The 21373-nt window shown below is 45.6% G+C and overlaps 1 protein-coding gene across 1 annotated transcript in view; it reads left to right on the forward strand.

Moving 5' to 3' along the window:
- The window catches only part of MOGS (mannosyl-oligosaccharide glucosidase), a 122804-nt gene extending 101663 nt beyond the window's left edge, over positions 1-21141 (forward strand). Inside the window, exons 4-5 of the mRNA XM_085642912.1 lie at positions 9688-9881; positions 18696-21141. Of these exons, the coding sequence (XP_085499038.1) occupies positions 9688-9881; positions 18696-20448 (1947 nt within the window). The 3' untranslated portion in view covers positions 20449-21141. The remainder of the gene's footprint in view (positions 1-9687; positions 9882-18695) is intronic.
- The last annotated feature ends 232 nt before the right edge of the window (positions 21142-21373 follow it).

Below are 21373 nucleotides of genomic sequence, written 5' to 3' on the forward strand. Positions count from 1 at the left end.
CATCAGCACCTGACAGGATCTACATTGTGTGAACTAAGAACTACAAACAGTACAGGGAACTTTTTGTCTTGAAATTCGGTGACTAAAGACAATCTCAATTACCAGCAGATTACAGATTTCTCCCATAGATCCAATCCCAAGACATGCAATGTTAAATAAGTTATGAATTGTTGTACTTCTATTTACCCTCTGTTTACTATGGGTGTTTCCTCATCCATTTATCAAAATTCTACCCAGTCTGATGGAATCCACCGCATAGCTGTCACCCCACTTGCGTAGGGACCTCTCCCACATCACTTAGAATTACACTGAACTCAACACTAGCATTCCACAGGCACTACACAGCACCCTCTCACACGACCTGTGGTATCAACACATGACCACCGTGGGCTCCAAGACAACAGCCAGGTCATGTTATGTCTGTTCGCTGATACTGCATGCAGGAGGCACAGACAGGCTTTACTTGACCCAAGATGTGGCCCTTGAAAAAACAAAATACCTTCTCCCCCTATACCTATGTATTATTAGGGCGAAGATACAACACACAGAGTGGAACCCCATAGAGTGGTATTGAATCTGAGCTGATACGAGACCAATTCCACAGCATTGTACCTTTACACCGAGCCTAGTGACATCAAACAGAGCTAGATAGGATGTTCAGGAGGGGCACCATAGGGGAGGATACTGTTTGGGCCCAAGACTTTCCAGAAAAGAGGATCTTAGAGGTAGCAAAACCACCACTCTAATGCATGAACACGTCCGCTCCTGCTTCCATCAGTGGTCCCAGGGTGGCCCTTGGCATTTCTGGGGCTGTCTTCTTTACTAACAAATGGACTTTAGACATGGAGTTCCAGTGTAGGACCATCCACCTCGATGATACAAAGGGAAACCAGTCTTTTAGGGAAGGGTTGAACCACAGCATACAGACCCCATGTCAGGAAATCTGGGATACTTGGGCAAAGAGGTATCTGTGGTTAGAAGGGAAGGGGCAACCCCTATTTGCACTGATTCTTACACTGTATTCGTTATGTTTCAGGGGTAAAGGAGCCATTCCACTGGGAACAAATGAACTGAGGCACAGCACTGCACTTTCCAGACATGCAATGAGGCACCTCCACCTACTGGCAATGTGGCAAGTTTTCCTACTCTCAGCTTGTCCCTGGATGGCGTGGCCTCTGCTCCCTTGTCACCAATTCACCATACACACCCCGACTCTGGTCATTCCTGGAAAAGATCCATCGGAATCAAGAAAGAACTGCTGAGTATTTTGGCTGGGCTCAGAAGAGGGACATGGTGGAAGAATTCAGACTATTTTCAGACACATAAATAAACACTGGCGGGTCCATACCCTTCTTCACAGTGCAGACTAAAGTGAACGCCCACTGGTTACAAATAACCAAATGGAAATTGCTCAAGATGATGAACAGTACTGAGCTCGGCCTTAATGCGATCAAGGAAGAACTAAGAGTCATCCGCCTCGTGGTGATGCAACATCAATATGTGTTGGATTTAATGACTGCAATGGAGGGAGTGGTGTGTGCCAAGATCAGTGCCTCCTGCTGCACGTTTATCCCAGGCAATGCTCTAGACAGTGGGACTTTAACTCTTGTCATTCAAGCATTGCACATTTACAAATAGACATACGTGAGGAGGGAGATGGCCCTGAGCAGGAATGGTACATGGACAGGCTTATCTGGCTCCCTCGGTGGCGGGCCAGACTGTGCACGTCACTGTTGCCTGTTTTCAGATTATTATTGTTCTTGTGTGGTTTCCTGAAATTGAAGGTTGCCTGCTGTAAAAATGCAGTCCTTAAACCTGGCAGAATGAAAGTAAATAGGAAAGTAGTAATAGTCAAAACTGAAGAAGAGCATGTCCCCAATAATGTGACTGTCATGAAGTATGGATTAGATAATGTAGCTGAAAATTCAACTGGGGGGGGGGAATGTTCAATCAATCAATCATGTGTTTGTTGAGCGCGACTACTCACCCGTAAGGGTCTCAAGGCGCTGGGGAGGAGGTACAGGTTCCAGTCTATCAAGGAGGGGGTTTGTCGAAGAGCCAAGTTTTGAGGTTTCTCGTGAAGATGGGGAGTGATATTGTCTGTCTGAGGTGGAGCCGTAGGGCGTTCCATGCTCTGGCCGCGAGGAAGGAGCAACCTCCTGATCTGGCATTTCTGGCATGGGGGACCTCGGCGTAGGAGAGCTGGGCTGAGGGTAGGGTCCTTTGGGGTGCGTGGAATTTGAGTCGGCTGTTCAGGTATGCCGGTCCGGTGTTGTGGAGGGCTTTGTGTGCGTGGGTGAGAATCTTGAAGGTGATTCTAGCCTCGTTGGGAAACTAGTAGAGTGTGCGCAGGTGCTGGGAGATATGGCATTGCCTTGGCATGTTGAGGACCAGTCTTGCGGCGGCGTTCTGGATGTTTTGTAGCTTGCGGGTGAGGTTTTTGTTTATTCTGGCTTAGAGTGCATTGCCGTAGTTGAATCTGCTGGTGACGAGGGTGTGAGTGACGATCTTTCTGTGCTCGAGGGGGATCCATTTGAAGGTCTTACGTAGGAGGCGGAGGGTGTGGAAGCAGGAGGATGCGACGGAGTTGACCGGTCAGTCCATTTTGAGGTCGGAGTCCAGGATGATTCCAAGGTTGCGTGCGTGGTGCTTTGTGGTGGGTGGGCTTCCGAGGGCGGGGGCCACTAGGTGTCGTTTCAGGCATCAGGGTGTGGGCCCATGATGAGTACTTCTGTTTTCAGTATTGAGTTGTAGGCAGCTGCTTTTCATCCATTTGGCAACTGCTTCCATGCCTTTTTGAAAGTTGTGTTTTGCTGCGTTTGGTTCCTTGGATAGGGAGAGGATGAGTTGGGTGTTGTCTGCGTATGAAACAATGTTGAGTTTGTGGGTTCTGACGATGGGGGTGAGCGGAGCCATGTAGACGTTGAAGAGCGTGGGGCTGAGGGAGGACCCCTGGGGGACTCCGTAGGTGGTTGTTGTAGGGTCAGAGAGGAAGGGAGGGAGTCTGACCCGCTGCGTTCTGCGGGAGAGGAAAGAGTGGATCCAGTTGAGGGCCTTGTCCCGAATCCCTGTGTCGTGGAGTCTGCGTATTAATATTGACAACATTGATACCAATGCTATACACTCGCATATGCAAGCAAAATCGCATCATTATTAACAAACTCGCCTGTCAGGAACTCTCTGTCAACCCAAACTCAGAAGTACGTGATCAGACGGGCTCTGTGACATAGGTCTGAAGTTACTGATTGACACATAACAGGTGAGATGGCATGTAGCCTGCAGACAAATGTGCGAACAGGAAACCCAGATTCATCCCCCAGGTTAGCGCAGCAACACCACAATGGTCCAGGGAGATTGGCTCGAATAATGTACACTTAGCGATAGGGGTGTGTGCATTCCCAAAACATCATAAAGTCTGGTGCCACACGAAGTTACGAACACATTGTTATTCAGGACACAGCCCACACAGTACATTCAGTGATCACGTGCCCCTCATGCCAGACAGCTGGACTCGTTGCCCACTGGCCCCCATTGTGTCCACGCAAGGTCGAGACCCACCTGGATTTATTATTGGGCCTTATTTATGACTCCACAGACAAAGTCCACGCAAGCATCACTTGAAGTATTATATGATACCTAAAAACTGTATAAAAACTTGCTCAGATTGATTGTACTTTCAGACAGTCCTCTGTTACTGTAACTGTGCCCCTGGCCGAAGTATTTAATGAAACCATCTGTTCCTGTTTTGCCAAACGCCTTTTGTCCTCTTTTGTTTTTTAAAGGTTAATTCATATTCAAGCAGCAGCGGGACACGTTTGTCATGGCTGCCAAAAGTTTGGAGTTGAATAAAACCCTCTCCAGGGAACAAATCACTTAGTTTTCTTGGTTTAAGGTTAGTTAAGATCTGTAATGATTTCTCTTCACTGGTCGAGGTGAGCTGGGCATGGATTATGGAAGTTCTGGTGACTAAAAAAAAAAACCTGGGTGCGATCCAGGACTCAGCTTGCACTATTCCAATATGGTATAGCAAGCAGTATTTATTACTTTTGTGTGGTTTTTGCTTTATGTGTTAATAGAGCATGCAAGTGGCACGGGCCGCACAGTGTCGTTCGATCACAGAGAGAGGTAGAAATCGAGGTGGGTAGGCTCAGAATTCGGCTCATTGAGCTTGGGCACAGAGGAGATACAGCTCCAGATTACACAAGATTAAACCTCTTTACTGGTATGGTAAAGTGAGAATTTCCCACCTTAGCATGGGTTTTTCAGCCCATGCAAACTTAACCAGTACAGACCGCATGGTCTTGCAGAATTGATGAGTAAGTATAAGCGGTATATTGCTGACAAAATATAAAAACTTACTAAGGATAATAAATCTCAACAGTTACCTGTGAGAGAGATGGCAATGCCATCTGCTTTTCAAGTCCATCGATTGCCATGCTATAGTTCCCACGTATACAGATTTTGGTGTCCCGAACAACCCAAGTATTTTTCTGAGCCATCACACCATTTGAGTAGGTACTGAAGCGGGCAAGTCTCGTCTTGGTGGAGGAGGAAGGGGGAGCACAACAGATTTATTCAGTCTTTGTGGGCCAGAGTGAAAGCCAAACCTCTTGCATTTTCTAATTGTTGGGGATTGGTTGGCTCTGGTGTTCCTGACATATACTACCATATGTCGGAGTACAGTAGCACAAGTAGTTTGTGGTTAGTGAAGTTCAGTTCGTAGTCAAAGTAGTGTTGTTGAAATCTACACATCAGGGGTTCTGCTGCTACACAAAACAGGGGGGAGGGACAGCCCTATCTAGTTCCATGTTTTATTGTAATAGGATCAGAGGCTGTCCCATTAGTCCATATGTGTGCACTGGGAGATGTGTACAGTAATGGGATACAATCCAAAAGAGGCGTGGAATGCCCATCCTCCGAAGCACGGCAGCTCCAAAGAGGTGCACACCTTGGGGCTGCATCTAGTAGGAATGCCTCCAGAACGATCAGTGCGAACAGTCGTCTTAGTTTATGAAATGTGGACCTCGCAGGAATTAATCCAGACTGGTCAGACTATTCGCTATTAATGTAGCCATCGTTATGGCATCCGTGTTAATGAGTGATGGTAGCCTCTCTGATTTATACTGTTCCTGGTGGGTGTCCGGGTTTAAGAAGTGTGAATCGGGAGTGTTGTCCTCGTGGAGCGGTGCGGGAGGATTAGCCATCTGCACGCTTCATCTGCGCAAGTAAATGCAGAGGCAAAGTCTTTGTGGAATTATTTCAGCAGTCCATCGATGCTGGGTGAGTTACTGCCAGGCAATCCCTGAATAACTGCAGTTACCTCTTCAGTGGTGATGCGCCGCTGCTACCCAGCCATGCCAGGGAGAACCTATCAAGGTATTCGGTCTTTGGAGAGTTGCTCTGTGAGGTCTTGTAGCATAGAGGTTGGAATAGAATGCAGCGAGTGTGTGTAGTATTCTCCACATCATGGCACAACTGGTCGTCTCCTAGGGTTATCGCCGTAGTATTATTATTGGCCCATGGGGATTTGAGTCTGTCTGCTAGATTTTTGGCCAACATCTCTCTTTCCCCATAAAAGCGACCTTCCGCTGTTTTGTTATAATCTGTGTTTGTTTTTTCTTTTGTTGAAGCACGGCCAACATTGAAGATAATGAGATGAGTTCCAGTTTTTCATTATACATGCTCCTTTCAACACTACCAGAAAGGATTCCCAGAGTGTATGCATGTTGTCAACTGTGCCTATATTATGTGTTTTGATGCCCCTTCTTTGTGAAGCATTCAGTGATTTCTACTTTGAAGCATTCAGTGATTTATACTTTCTCAAGGTTAAATAATCAGTCTAAGAAGGCATTGGAATGTAGTCTCTTTGTAAATGGGGTCCGGCCCCCGAATGGGGCAGCAAGCTTAAGCAGCACATGTGAGGCCCTCCTGCGTGCTTTTCCAGGTCCATGAGCCTCCTGGCCATCTTGATGGGCACCAAGAGGGCACAATGAAGTCCATTTCTTCCCCCAGCTGGTCCCAAGGGTGCGGGAGGGTACCCTCACCACTGACCTTGGAAAGACCCATCATTGTTCTGATGGTCTACTGGTGACTAAGTCCTTAGTCGAGTTTTTTCAGGCATCAAGTGACAATTCTCTGTTGTTGTCATTGCTGCCCAGCCTGGTCTTGTTCTGTGGCTTCCCTTGGGGTTGTTTTGAGTGGGGGTGGAAAGTTCTAGCTACTAGGCTCCTCTAGCCAACCATAGAATGCCACATCATCCCTCCTGCACAGCATTCTAGGGGCAATCCAAAATGTCGCCACCAAATTTTCTCTGAACAGAGTTCCTCCATGATCCTCAGCTTTACCCCTAGCTAACATCACTTCCAGATCCCTTCCACCAAAATTTTATAGGTGAGCCCTTAAGCACCTGGTAATCCCACTGTCCAGAAATAAACCCTTAACTAGTCTGATCCAAAATAACTGGCCTTTACTAAAGCTTTACTTCTTATACAAAATAATTAAGAACATAGTAGCTGTGCAGCTTCAAAAGCACATGCGAGCTATCAGTGCTCTGGCCATACTCTTACAGATTTTATCTCTTCTTGACGAGACCTGGGGCCAGATGTACAGAGCATCCCGTTTGTGAATGCAAAAAGGCTTTTTTACATGTACAAAGCCCTATTTGCGATTTGGTAACCTATTGCCAAATTACAAACTGGGTTTGTGATTCGGTATTAGGAAGGGGCATGTTAAAGCATCCTTTACTAATAACAAATCGCAGTGGTATATTTGAATGTTTTGCAACCGAAATGTGGTGCAAAACATTGCATTTTACTGCCGACCTCAAGTAGGTGGTAACTCATTTGCAAATGGGAAGGGGTCCCCCAGGCACATCTTGCCCCTTGTGAATGTTTGTTAAAACATTTTTCAAGAGCAGGCAGTGGTCCCACTTTTCATTTTTCTTTTTGAAACGCATCCCATTGTCCTTTAAGGAAAACGGGCTGCATCTTAAAACAAGCATTGGCATAGCCAATAGGTCTCGCTTTTGGGACCTTCTAAGTATTTAGTTATGCAGCACAATATCCTTGGTGCAACCACATCAACTGTTGCGTGGCTAAACACTTATAAGGTTCCAAAGGCGAGACCTATTGGCTATGCCAATGCTTGGTGTGGTTGTGTGTGTGTGTGGTTGTGGTTATGTGTGTGTGTGGTTGTGTGTGTGTGTGTGGTTGTGTGGTTGTGTGTGTGGCTGTGGGTGCGGTTGTGGGTGTGGTTGTGGGTGTGTGTGGGGTTATGTGGTTGTGGTTATGTGTGGTTGTGGGTGTGGTTGTGTGTGTGGTGTGTGTGGTTGTGGTTATGTGTGTGTGGTGTGTGTGGTTATGTGTGTGTGCGGTTGTGTGTGTGTGGTTGTGGTTGTGTGTGGTTGTGTGTGTGGTTGTGTGTGTGGGTGTGGTTGTGTGTGCGGTTGGGTGTGGTTTTGTGTGTGTGGTTGTGGTTGTGTGTGTGGTTGTGGTTGTGTGTGTGTGCACGGTTGTGGGTGCAGGTGTGTGTGTGGTTGTGTGTGGTTGTGTGTGTGGTTGTGTGTGTTTGTGTGTGTGGTTGTGGGTATGGTTGTGGTTGTGTGTGTGGTTGTGGTTGTGTGTGTGGTTGTGGTTGTGTGTGTGGTTGTGTGTGTGTGTGCACGGTTGTGGGTGTGGGTGTGGGTGTGGTTGTGTGTGGTTGTGTGTGGGTGTGTGTGTGGTTGTGTGTGTGTGTGTGTGGTTGTGTGTGTGGTTGCGTGTGTGTGTGTGAGGTTAAAAAAAATGTGTTGTTGATAATAACCCTTATCATCTTTGCGCACGATAAACGTCAGGTCTGGGGCTGCGCCGATGCCGGGTCAGCGCTCCCTCGCTTGTGTTTGGTGTTTGAAGATCTGTAATTTCATAACAAGTCTGGGAGGGAGTGCTGGCTCCGAAGGGGCCGAGAAGAGACGGCCTGACCCCTCTTAACATCACCCAAAGAGGCGGACATTTTAAAACAAACAAGTGTCGGGGATTAGGGCCAGCAGCTGGTTGCAGAGACGGTCCATGCCCACTCGGGGCAAGGGGAGGGCGGCACACACTTCAGGAGCTAGTTCGAGGGAAGGGCCGGCTTTGCTGTGATCTGTTTGTTGGAGAAAACAAGGGGATTACCTAGAGTAGTGAGTGCAAAAGAGGATACAAAACTGGAAACGGAAAAGGGACAGAAAGAAATACAATACAGAAAAAAAACGGAGGGAAGAGTATGAGAAGTAAATTAAAGTAAGTAAACATATAAGACAAGAGAATGAAAACGGATAATGCTAAAGAGCCATAGCAAGGCAAAAGGAGAAAGAAAATGTGGCAAATTAAAAAGAAACGTATAGAAAGAACCATAATGGATGCTGTAGAAAGGGAAATCAATAAATGTTAGGTCATTCGGACAAGAGAAAAAGAATGAAAGTTAAAAATAAAATGGATAAAAACAAGAGAGCTTGATAGAAAGCGATCAGAAGGGGGTTATGTAAAAGATATACCATCCCTCTTTAAAGGCAAAACCCAGACAGAGGCTCAGATAGAGATTGAGCGGACGGTGGGGGGAAAGTAAGGACTGGGAGAGCAGGCAGAGATAGGCGAAGACTGCGCTACATGAAGTAAGCTCAGCCAAGGGCAGGGAAGGGCAGAAGAGGTAACAAGCGATGACATGAAAGGGTGCCCGGAGAGAGGCGCTTAATTACCCATGACAACAAAGGAAAGGCAGGAAAGGCAGCTGGCCGCGTGTGCACGTGCACTCAAGCTTGTACCCAGCCAGCAAATGCCTGGGTAGCACTTTCGAGATCCCCTTTACTAAAAGTCGAGCAACAGCGCATGCGCTGTTCTAGGCTCGACCTAAAAAGGATTGCTTTATTTCAAAGCAATCATGGATATGGTGGTCTGCTGACCCCAGCAGGCTACCACCATTGTAATTTTAGCGATTTCCAGTTGGTTGCAAACTGAGACCTACCTCATTAATATTCATGAGGTAGGACTATTTACGATCCACTGGGAATCGCAAAATGTGTAAACCACACGTTTGTAGATGGGTGTTTGTGATTACCAAATAGCACATCGCAAAAATTCGCTACTTGGATATCTCAAACGATTACCTACCTCCATCTGGTCCCTGGTCTCTTGGCGGATGACTGGATCTCCTAACCTTTTGTGAAAGGGAACTTCTCTACATCTTTAAACTGAAGTCTCAGACAGTCCGTGCTTTTCTTGAGCTACCTTAGTTTTCACCTTATCCACTCCTGAGTACAGCTACTCTACCATTCTAGCAATCTTATTCACTTCTCGCCTCTGGAAAGAGTCTGGTGAAACAAGAACCCCTTAAGATTAAAAATACAAAATAAACACTTTACGTCCTAACGAGCCATGCCATCGCCTACCCACATGTTGATCATGCCACTAACAGACAGCCATGCACAAATATGATTCACCAGCGGCAGGGGGCGACCGAACACTAGAACATGCCCCCAGCATTCTCCCTTAATCCCTAGAATGCACCCAAATCACAGCTCAGTAGAGAGCATATTCTCTAGCAAGCATGGTCTAAAATAAAATTGTACCTTGTAGAGTATGTTACTACCATCAGGTAACTAGCACTGAACAGCACATACTTACAAACCTCATATTCCTGCATCAAAATCTTCACCTACTCTTGTCTCCACAGACTCCAGACACCCAGGCCTCCCTCGTCTCGCTGATTTTCTACGTGGCCACAGACGGGCAAGGCTCTTTGCAACCCCATGTGGAGGACAAAAGCCGCCTGGCATACGTGACAGGATCTACGGACCAGCTGGGACATTTCAGAATGACTTTTCAGAAACCCAGGGGAGAGAAAGCGGAGTCATCTAAATATGCAAGGTAAGGTCATCGTGCATTAGCAATATTATGCATATTTGTAGTATCTGAAACATGTCTGTGCACCCATGTGGGGCTCTCAGCATGTCTATGCAAACTCTGCAACTATACAACACTCTGAGCATGTTTGTGCACCCTCTTTTTTATGTATATTTTTATGTATAAAGCACAATTACCAGAAAAGAATCTAGCTTCAAAGCGCCTTCAAAACAACTAAAAACAGGACGGAGAAAAGAATGTGTAGCTCGTCGCCAAATTGAGCAGCCCAGTGTACCACACAACACGGGTTGGTAGAGGAAAAGTATTTATTTACGTTGTACCTTAACAGCACCAGGAGACAAGTATAATTCTGGTTCACATCACCCACATTCCAATAAGAACATAGAACACCTATGGGCAGGGGTATACATGTCATTATAGTTCATGGTGGATAAAGTACTGGAGATTAAAGTTCTTGTATGTAAATAGTTGTCCTTCAGCTGTATCGTAAAAGTGCTTAGTTCGAAGATGCTTCTGCAGGAACTGGTTACCTGGTTACTGAGAGCTACTTTTGCCAATGTTAACTGCCCCTCCCCGGGTATGTTCCGGTGCCATTTGGTGATGGCCGGTTTAGAGTCTGCGGAGGAAGGCACATGTTTTTGTGGTTTCGCAGACAGGAAGTGGCTTACGATATAACTTGTGGCTAGCCATTATGCTGAGGGGGTTTGTCTTAACCTGTGCTTCCATGGCGGTTGAGTGAACTTTGGAGATGTAGTTGTGCTCCCTCAGGCCAGGTGATTCTAAGCGCTTGTAATTTAGCCATTAGATGTTAGATATTGTGTTGTACTCTGATGAGCAGTAGAATACCCTTGGACCCTGGACGATACATCTGCTTGGGTGAGTATGGTCTGTTTCAAGATTCCTATCAGGGGCAGACTTTTGATTGGTTATAGATGTTGAACTTGTCAAATGTTGCGAGAGCTGGCTCTTGCTGGTCAAAGGACTTGCTAGAGTTGAACAGTACCCCAAAATGCTTACTGTTCAAACTGGTTTTGGGGAGTGGGTTTGGGGCAGGTCATGTGGCTAGTCGACTTGGTTTTTGGTTGGGTTAGTTGGTCCCACTGTCAGAATCTTTCTTTTGTTAGACAAATGGCGTTTCTGAACAGACATATCCTTATGGCTCGTGAGCATAGGGCGACGGTTTTGTAGCTGTTTCCGTCTTCGTGGAGATTCAGAAAGCACACGTCTCATAGGAGAGGTGAAAGCAATTACTCCTGTCAGAGTAGGCATAAAGGTATCGAAGAGGAGTGATGATGTGGAAGACCGCCGGGGCTACCTCACAGACTAGAGAAATGGCCTCCGATATGGAATGGCGAAGGTGAATTAGAACTCCCCTTTTGGATAGAAATTATAGACCATTGTTGAGATCTTTGCCCCGTATGCTCAGTTCATCTTTTAGATGAGGAAGAAGAAATGTATGGTCTGTAGTTTGAGAACGTCCAAAAGGATCAGTGCAGCATATTAACCGTTGTCTCATATTTTCAGTAACTTCTCTCTGACATTGAGTAATACTGTTTCGGTAATAGATCTAGGCCTAAAGCTTCATTGAAAGTAAGAGAGTACCTTCTTTTATGCTTTGGGTTGGGAGATGACTATAGAATCTTCGAAATTTCTGGAGAAAAGTCTGGCTGGATCTGGGCCTGTGGTTTACTGGATTATTGGAGTCCATGCCAGTCTTTTTCTCCAGGGTTTACGCAGAGCATGCTTTACTGGCTCCTGACCAATCTCTCTGTAATGATACAACTGAGGATGTCAAAGGCCTGGGTGGTGATATTTTTTCAACCATCACTAAGGGTAGAATTATGTCAGAGCTGAAGCCTCTGAGACCGTTCGGTGACTAGCGTGAGCACATCATTAGAGTTGTGTGGGCTGTTCAGGAGCGTGTGTATGATTGTTATTTGTGAAGCGATCCTTTTCCATTTTGGATCGAAGATTGTCAGTTGATGCCAGTGATCGCCTAGCTGATGACACCAGTCTTAAGATGGCTGCACAGAGGAGAGGTCTCTTGCTTTCTTGTAGGCCATGAGGGTCTCTACATTTGCTGAACGTCAGCTGAGATGGATGTATCTCATTTGTGCTCTAGCTGGCGGCCTTTTTGTTTAGTGAAATTCCAGGCACGTTCATCTGTTGCGTCTGTCCTTTTGTAAGCTGTGCTGCCTTCTTTCAAAAGGACCAGCATACCTGCAGTGTCTTTGGTTTATGGTGCTGTTGGTGTAGGATCTTGTTGGGATTCTTTGTTGGATGCAGCTGGTTACGGACTTGGATTTTCTAGCTCATATGTAAATTATTTGGCTGTGCTGGGGAGTGTGATGGTCAGTGAGCTGAATCGGACTCCAGAATGTTTGCCTATTTGAGATTATTTATACCTAAAGAGATGGACTGCTTGAGTTCAATCTTCCAAGCCCCAACAGATACCAAAGGCCAAGAACAGATGTCAACAGTTGGTGCGAAGCCATTAGAGTCAAACGCTGATGTCAGCCCATCTTGACATGTGGTGCAGCACTTTGAAGACGTCCATAAAACTGTAACTCAGGGCCTTACTAGGCCCCCAGAAAACCTGTCGCATGATTGGGACACCATGTGCTCCTGTCTTGCCTGGCGTGGCTGAACAAATAGCATCACTTAGAGTGTATCCAAGGCACCTTGTGCATCCAGGGGCACCCGTTGTGCTTCTGCGTCACACAGTTCTCCCCTAGAAGAGCTGGAGTCCGATGGCGCACCCTTATGGTGCACCCTGTAACCTGAACTTCTTGTAGTGTGCATTTTGCATCGCTAGGTCAGCTGGTTTGTCCGATCATGCCACAAGCCGCGTGTCTTTAGACTATCTGGAGAGTGTCTGCAAAATGCTGTGATTATTGACACCTGGACTCCAGGAATCAATGGACATAGATGGTGAGGGGAGTAGAAGGATTGCCTGCTGAGTACGGGGTCCCACCAGACAAGGTTTTAAGAGGCTTGTAGGACACTGGAGTCTTCTGTACACAACCCACGTGTGTGGCAATGAGATGAGGACGGTTGGCTACGAATGGGATATCGTAGCTGACGCAGACAGCTAGCTGCCTATTAGACATTAGCTTGAAGCTAATGGGGAGTGGATACCGTGTAGTTTTCTCAGAGCTCGAAGGAGAGACGGACAGCGTCACCCATAATATGAACTGATTTTAACTTAGCGTGTATTTTTAGTGCATCCACAAACCATGCATCGGCTCTATTGCGGTAGGGATTAACGAGGGAGCACATTGAGCCCCTGGTCTGTCTGCAGAGAGGCATGCCCACCTTTTAACCCCAGAAGGCTGTATTTATGCTCTAAGTGGGTGTAAATGCCTCTATGGTCACCCGTAGCAGAGATTTCTCTAAATCTCTATATGGCTCTTAATGTGCCAAGTCAAGTATAAAACATCCCAATTGGTAACAAAATCACCATTTGATGGTGAAGATAAGGCCCCATTTTACAAAAAATGAAATTAGTTCTTATGTTGTGTTTCATAGAGAACATTTATGTACTCATTTATAATGACTCATTCTAAACTAGTCCTCATTTAATTGATTTCTGAAGGCTGAACGGTCGAGTCAATCATGGCCAGACCCGAGGCCAGGTCACAGCAGATCCAAGTAGTCCGTACTTAACCCACAGGGCTTTATTAAGTTTTAGGATGAAAATGAGCATGTCAACTGTCACCCTACCCATACCCCCAAACTCACCCAATGACCCCCACCAGACTGTTGAATACATTCATCTGCATATAAAGGTTCAGCAGACAGTCGTATTCGCCCTTCTGGTCGACCCGCTAGTCGACGTGCATCGGAGTTCTTGCTTGTGTTTGTAGTAAGTCTATTTTGTATTCCTCCAGGACACGTAAGGCTCTCGATCTCCTGGGACACTGCTGGTCTTTGAAATCTTTTGCCAAGAAGTCTGCTAGAGAAAGTCTCTCGCTTTTCCCTGAGCTGTTTTAGTTTCTCTTTACTGAGAATCCACCTCCGCCTCTCCATCCACATGAGTTCCGTCGGCTCTGTTACTGTTCTCCAGCATGCTAGGATGGCCGGCTTGGCTGCTAGAAGTATATGGGACATGATGTTCACCTTTCGAGTGTATAAAGGGTGTATTTCTTCTGATGGGAACCCCTGCAAGCTAACCTCTGGGCACTCCGGTATTTGTGATCCTATCACTACTTCACTCGTTTGCAATACCGAGGAACAAAAATCTCACAGTGGTGGGCAAGAAAAAAGGATATGAGTCGGAGGCTCAGCCTGTCCAAAATCCCTCCAGCAGAGCGTATCTCTGGAGTGGTCGATGGTCCTTAATTTACCTGCTGTATAATACCCTCGGTAAAGTATTTTAAATAGAGTTTCTTTTTCACCCAGATAGGTAGCCACTCTGTTGGTTGTCTAGTCTGAATGTTATCCCATTGGTCTATTACTCAATCAATCAGGGATATGTGAAGCGTGACAGATCACCCGTGAGGGTCTCAAGGCCCTCCTCGTTGCTCCTGTTCCTGTGTTATAGTGAGTTCCATCTCACAGGCTAGTTGGAGTGGGAACCTATCCCCTGGTCTTGGTTTGTTGAGAAGCTGCTGGACTTACATCTTCAATGTATGAAATGAGGAACTTTTCGAAGGGGGCTATGTCCTGACTACCTGCTTTCTTTGAGTGTTTGTAGTACCCAGTACAGCACTTGGCAGTATTTAAATTATGTTCCCTCTTTTGATCTTTTCTCCTCTTTAATCTGGTCAAATACTTTTATCTCATTCCTCAAACATGCACTTAATGTTTCTACCACCTTGCTCCCACCAATAAAGGTAAACATCGCTATCTCCGTTTTAATCTAGGTACCCAGGGATTTCATAGAGGTAGCCACCTCTCAACGTGCCGTCTGTCATGCACCATCCTTAATCAGTTTCTCTATTGGTCTAGTCTACTAGGTATCGGCGGTGCAAGGCATAACAGTTGAGGAAATTGGGTACCCCCAAACTTACCCTGTTTGAAACTGGTGTTGCATTGGCATTGACTGACTCTACCTTTTTTGCCAGATATAGTCCATACAGGAAAACTGTTTCTTGTCCATGAACACTTTCACAGAGCTTCATTAAAGTATATAAGGTTTTAATCATAGGACTTGAAAAATAAGAGGACTGAAGAAAAAATAGTAAGTGAGATATACAGACTTATTCATATCTAGGTAAGAATACTCCCTATTTGAAGACACTGAATATTGCACTGTCATAGACTCAGAAATAGTATTTTTTTTAAAAGATTTTTTATTGCAAATTGAGCAAAGAAAAGAAAATTACAGTAAGCAATACACATTGCAGCACCATGACCTGGGGAAGCCGTCCGGTTGCCAGGCTTTACAAAACATAAACAAGACATAACCGTACCAAATCAGTCTCCCGTCAGCCTCCAAAGATCACCACCACGCCGCTCACCCATTAAGGATTCAAGAGGCAGCAGTAGAGTCTTAGCACTTGTGACACAAAACATCAATAGGAGCACAGATTTCCCAGATAATCGTTCCATTTTTCCCATATTTTGCCCCATTTGTTTGGACAGACCCTGCATTCATAGACCATTCTCTCCGCTAGCATGCACCAGTCCATGTCTCAATTTCAGTCATTCAACTACAGTGTCATCCATATATGATCCATATGGGTACGGTCAGTTATTTCCCAAACATTCAAGAGGCACCACCTCGCAGAGGCCTCCATGTTACTCACAAATATTATTCCAACAAGTAACCACTGACTCCCAATGGTGCTGAGTTACCGGGCAACTCCTGATCATGTGGCAACACGTTCCTGTTTGAACACAGTTCCTAAGACTCAGTAGAAACACACACACTTGAATGTAAAAAAGTGTATGGGCCCTTTCCAAGGTCACCTTGTCCTTCTCATATTATTCCAGCAAGGAATAAAGAGTTGTCCTATGTTTCTGAACTACACCAATGCTAAGAAGCCCTGAAGACCAGATTACTCCTCCCCCCTTCAGATTCCCTTCATGGTTTTTCTTCAATTTTTTGTCGTTAGTAGTTAAATGTATTTTTTACTTTTTAATGAACCTGGTCCAGATTATATTCTTGTTCTCTTAGCTGTACGTAGCCTTTAGTTGTTGGTTCACCGTACCCTCCTGCTCCCTTTCCAATTCCTGAGAGTAGATTTTGACCCCGAGACTGCTTGACCAAAGAATGCGGTCATGGGATGTTTGGTTCATCACTCAAATGGATTTCTTGGTTAGGTTTTGGGAATGGGAAGTGTAGCCACAGCACATAAAATGCCCCTGACAACTCATCCTCACCACCTTCAGCCTGCCACATGGATTTCTCACGGGTATCTATTGGGCACACAACAGGAAGACCAAGGGAAGCCTGTTCTAAGTTGGGGCTATTGGGACACAAAGGCCCTGATTACGATGTTGGGCAACATCGTAGCGGTCTGAAAACTGCCCGACCTTAGGTCGGCGGTTCCGACCTGGGTATTACAATGCGACCGCCCATAGGGCAGTCACAAACATGCATTTTAGAATGGAAGCTTGTGCAGCAGGCGGAAAAAGCCCGCAGCACAAGCTTCTATTGTAACATGCATGTTTGGAAACATCCCTGCACCGTGTGGCACCACGTGGTGCAGAGATGTTTATGGTGCCCCCATAGCCCATTGAGGAGGGCCATGGGGCCCTGCTAGGAGCCCCCCGAAACACTTTCCGACAGCATTCCCATGTCGGAAAGGCCTGACATGAAAGGGCTGTTGGAAACTGTCATCCTAATCCCGACGGCGGAGCCGAGTCTGGCTCCGCAGTCACTAAGGGATTATGGTGTGTTCTTATGCATTGGAAGCGCTGCGGACGGTCCTTCCACCCGTTTCCTCCGCCCGCCGCGCCATAATGCAGCGGGCAGAGCGCAAAGTCAGATGTTGGGCGGACCGACATAGATATCGGGCCCAAAGTGCCTATTAGTATGAGGTGGGACATTTGACATGTAGGGGAGCAGTCAATTACCTGTAGGCTCTGAATACGGCGAGAGACCATATCCGCCTTGAAAGCGCTGCTGAAGACAAATGGACGATGGGTTGGACAATGGCCAAGAGACTTGTGAGGAGTACAGGACTGAAAGGGCCTTTTGTCCTGAGTATCACTTGCTTGAAATATTGGGGCATCACTGTCCCAAATGTGTGTGCATTGTTGCATTCCCGCTCCGTGGTTAATTCTTAGCTTTGTGAGAAGTACATGCTTTTAATAAAGACCTATTTAAAATGACTCCCGCATTTAAACTGTAAAATTTTTGAGGAGTGTTTTTTTTTGGCTTGGAAGCCCGTATGCTAAAACGTGTCCGTTTTCTGTGTATAGCCGCGTGTATGTTCTGGTCCTATTTGTGCCTTGGTTCTGGGTTGAGACTCCTGGTGCCAGGTTGTGTAGGTAACAGATAGTCCCCCATCTGTTAGAACACTATCTCTTGTCTTTGATTATTCTCCTTGCTCCCATGTTTCACTGTAGTCATCTTTTTTATTCGGGCTGTCTCACTTTGCTAAAGTGTTCTTTGTAGTGCTGGGGTCCAGCCACAAACCTCATTTTGTACTTTAGTTCGTAGTAATGCAATATCACTACTAAAATACTACAAAATGTAATCACTGAACTACATACTGAGGTCTAAGCCTCCCCTTTCATTTATGTGCAGAGACCTCCACACTCGTAGGCACACATTTTAGTAGTAAATATGTCAGGGACAGGGGCGAGTGGCTAGAAAATTTGATTCTTATGAATAAATGAGAGGGTGTTCAGGAGGGGTTAAAGGAGGCCTAAGGAAGAGCATGCACCCACTCACTAAAGACCAGCCCATTGCTTTTCACAAACTGCACTTCTATAGTTACTACAGCCAAAAAAGACTAAAAGCAGCCATAAATGTACTGCAGCTCAGAGCTGGGGAAAGGCCAGCGCCACACATGGCCAACCATAGGTACTACAACACCCCCTTCACAAAATAATGGAAGTAAATTTTTTTTTAAAAATTACAAAATATATATATATACACACACACACATACATTGGCTTTAATGCAAAACTAAAATATACATTATAAATAAATATTATGTTTTTAAAATATTTTAATGACACTTTTCAATTTACATTCATTTTTAAAAAAACTAATTAAATTAATTGAAATTATTCCAAACATATCTTTTGATACATTATTAATAAGTCAATATAAAAATGTTTCTGTGGATTTAAAAGAAAATACATATTTAAAAAATAATTTAAATTTCATATACTTGAATATTTAATTCAAATTCAAAGTACCAGTGATATGGATTTTTAAAAATAAATATAATTAATTCACATTAACATTTAAAATAAAACATTTAAACTATTTTTTTAATTTAATTTTTAAACTTTTATAACTTGCCCCATACTTTACCATGGGGTAGTCATCGACATGTGTGCGGAACATCAAATGTGGTTGTAAAGCCACTACAAGTAGATATAGTTGAAGATGATATTCTGACTGACTCCATCCCCTGTTTAGGGAATGGGGACATATAGGTCTACGCTCTGGAGTAACTTTACACTTGTAATTGTAGAATAGCCAAAAGTAGTAAAGTTACTCAGACGTGTATGAGTGAACTTAGACGTGTAGGTTTACTCGTGTAAGTTTACCTTTGTGAATAGCCCCCTCTGATTTTATCATGCTGTACTCATATTTGCTATTGTGTGAGGTCTTTTTCACTCAAATGTACCTCATAGTTAAATGCCTATTGCCCCTTCTTATGTGTTCTAACATTTTCTTTTCTTTCATAGCTACAACTACCTTCACACTGAGAGCCCAGGTCTGCATCGATTGACTGATGTTGTGAAGAGCAGCCTCAGCCGGCGCTTTGTGTACAGCCCACCAACTGGTGCTAAGCGACACTACTTTGCTGTTGACACATATCGGCCTCCGCCGCAACAACCTGGAGTAGCCCCCGTTGAAGAGAGCTATCTTGTCATGCACCAGGTCACTGTGCAGCTTCCATTTGAGATTGAGGTGATTTTTGAATCAGGTAGTTTTGTAGACCGTCCAAACTCGCTGGTGGGACCTAATTTTTCAGCAGTGTTGACCAGACACAAGTCTGCCTTTGAAGCAAAATTTGAGCAGACCTTCTCGCTGAGCAGCAAAGGTTTCTCACCTGCACAAGTGCAATTTGCCCAGTCAGCTCTCAGTAACATGATCGGTGGCATGGGGTACTTCTACGGTCACTCTTTTGTGCAATCCCGGTACAATGAGCAGCCTGTGGCCTACCCGGAGGGTCCACTCTATACAGCTGTGCCATCGCGATCCTTCTTCCCTCGTGGATTCCTCTGGGATGAGGGTTTTCACCAGCTCTTGGTCAGTAAGTGGGATCCAGCCATAAGCAAGGAGGTGGTTGCCCACTGGTTGGACTTGATGAACATCGAGGGATGGATCCCACGTGAGCAGATCCTGGATAGTGAGGCCCGGAGCAAGGTGCCTGTAGAGTTTATTTTGCAACGTAATGAGAATGCCAACCCACCCACTCTCTTCTTGGCTCTACAGAAGCTCCTGGCTGGCATGGAAGGAAAACCACTAACCAGTAAAGATGAATTGTACCTTCGGAAACTTTTACCGAGGCTTAAGACCTGGTACGACTGGTACAACACAACTCAGGAAGGACCACTTCCTTACACATTTCGATGGAGAGGCCGTGATGAAGACACCAACATTTACCTCAACCCTAAAACCTTGACCTCTGGTCTAGACGACTATCCCCGTGCCTCACATCCATCCAGTGATGAGCGGCATGTGGATCTTCGCTGCTGGATGGTGCTGGCTTCTGAGGTCATGGGACAAATAGCGCAGCTGCTGGGTGAGCCGGCTGGTGAGTACCAGCGGATGCAGCTTGCGCTTAGTGACAATGCACTGTTGGAAAAGCACCATTGGTCAGAACAGCTCCAAGCCTTTTCTGACTATGGAAATCACACTCAGGCAGTCTCATTAGAACGAGAGAGGATTTTTGTACCTCCAGGTCATAACCCTCATCACATGCCACCTCCCCGTTTGGTGCGTGTGGTCCGCAAGCCCCCTAAACTGCAGCATGTTGGTGCCCTTGGTTATATCAGCTTGTTCCCCTTCTTGCTGAATGTGATACAACCTGATTCGCCCCGGCTTGAGGCCATCTTTAAGGACATAAGGAGTGAGAAGAAACTGTGGACTCCGTACGGGCTGCGCTCCCTGGCCAAGTCCAGCCCACTGTACATGAAGCACAATACCGAGCATGATGGCCCCTATTGGCGGGGCCCCATCTGGATCAATATCAACTATTTAGCAGTTCGCGCCCTGCGTCACTACGCAAGCATCGATGGACCTTACCGTGAGCAGGCAGCAAACTTGTATCAAGAGCTGAGGGCAAACCTGATTGGTAACGTGTACCGGCAGTACATGGAGACGGGCTACATCTGGGAGCAGTACAATGACAGTACTGGGAGAGGGCAAGGCTGCTACCCTTTCACAGGCTGGTCCGCTGTGGTGGTACTGATGATGGCAGAAGAGTATTAAAAGCCTTTTATGTGGATTCATCCCTTGTGGTGCTCAGGTGCCAACTCGCCAAGCTCCTCAGCTCTTGGAACAGACAACATTTGTGGGATGAAGCTGGTGCCCTTGACTTAAATGACTGAGGTTCATGGGGGGCTGGGTGGACATAATTGGTCTGTCTCGGTCTGATTGGGAGATTCTGATTGTCCAGTTTTAAGATGTCTGCATGAGGGACAGGATTTGAAGAGTCTCAGCAGATGTTCTATGTTGGAAGCTGAATGAAGGTTCACATTGGAAGACACATGAATGATTTCTTCAAAGACAAGGAGAAGGGCTACTCTCTTCTTTGCTTTACATTCCTATCTCTCTCTTCAGTTTCTTCTGCGGTCTTCTCTCACCTCTTTAAAGTGCTATGTTCCTCAAGCTATCGACTGCTGGCTTCATCTTGGTTGTTCCTGCTCTTTGTTACTATGTTGTCTTCTACTCTCAGGCGCAGCATTCGTTACTTAATTTGGATTCCTGTCCTCTGCCTGAAGGATTACTGGGTTTTGACTAGCTCGTCCTTTCTCCTTTGTTGAAACAGATAAGGCAGGAAAAAGTTGTTTTAACACTCAAAAGGTGTATAATTTTTACTGTTATGATATAATAAATAAAAAAATGTGAAATGGACTATTTATAATAAAATGACTGTTAATGACAGAGATAAAAACAAATAAATTCTCACAGCATCGTTTTTTCAAATTAACCCAGCAAATTGAACAGACCATCTGTACGGCAAGGGAGCATTTCCGGGTATTGACACTTTTCATTGGTCCTGCATTGCTTTCAAGTTAGGTTGCTCTATATGTGTTACTCTCTCTCTCTCTCTCTCTCTCTCTCTCTCTCTCTCTCTCTCTCTCTCTCTCTCTCTCTCTCTCTCTCTCTCTCTCTCTCTCTCACACACACACAC

This window comes from Triturus cristatus, chromosome 2_2, assembly GCF_964204655.1.
Source record: "Triturus cristatus chromosome 2_2, aTriCri1.1, whole genome shotgun sequence".
In the NCBI taxonomy this organism is placed as follows: Eukaryota; Metazoa; Chordata; class Amphibia; order Caudata; family Salamandridae; genus Triturus; species Triturus cristatus.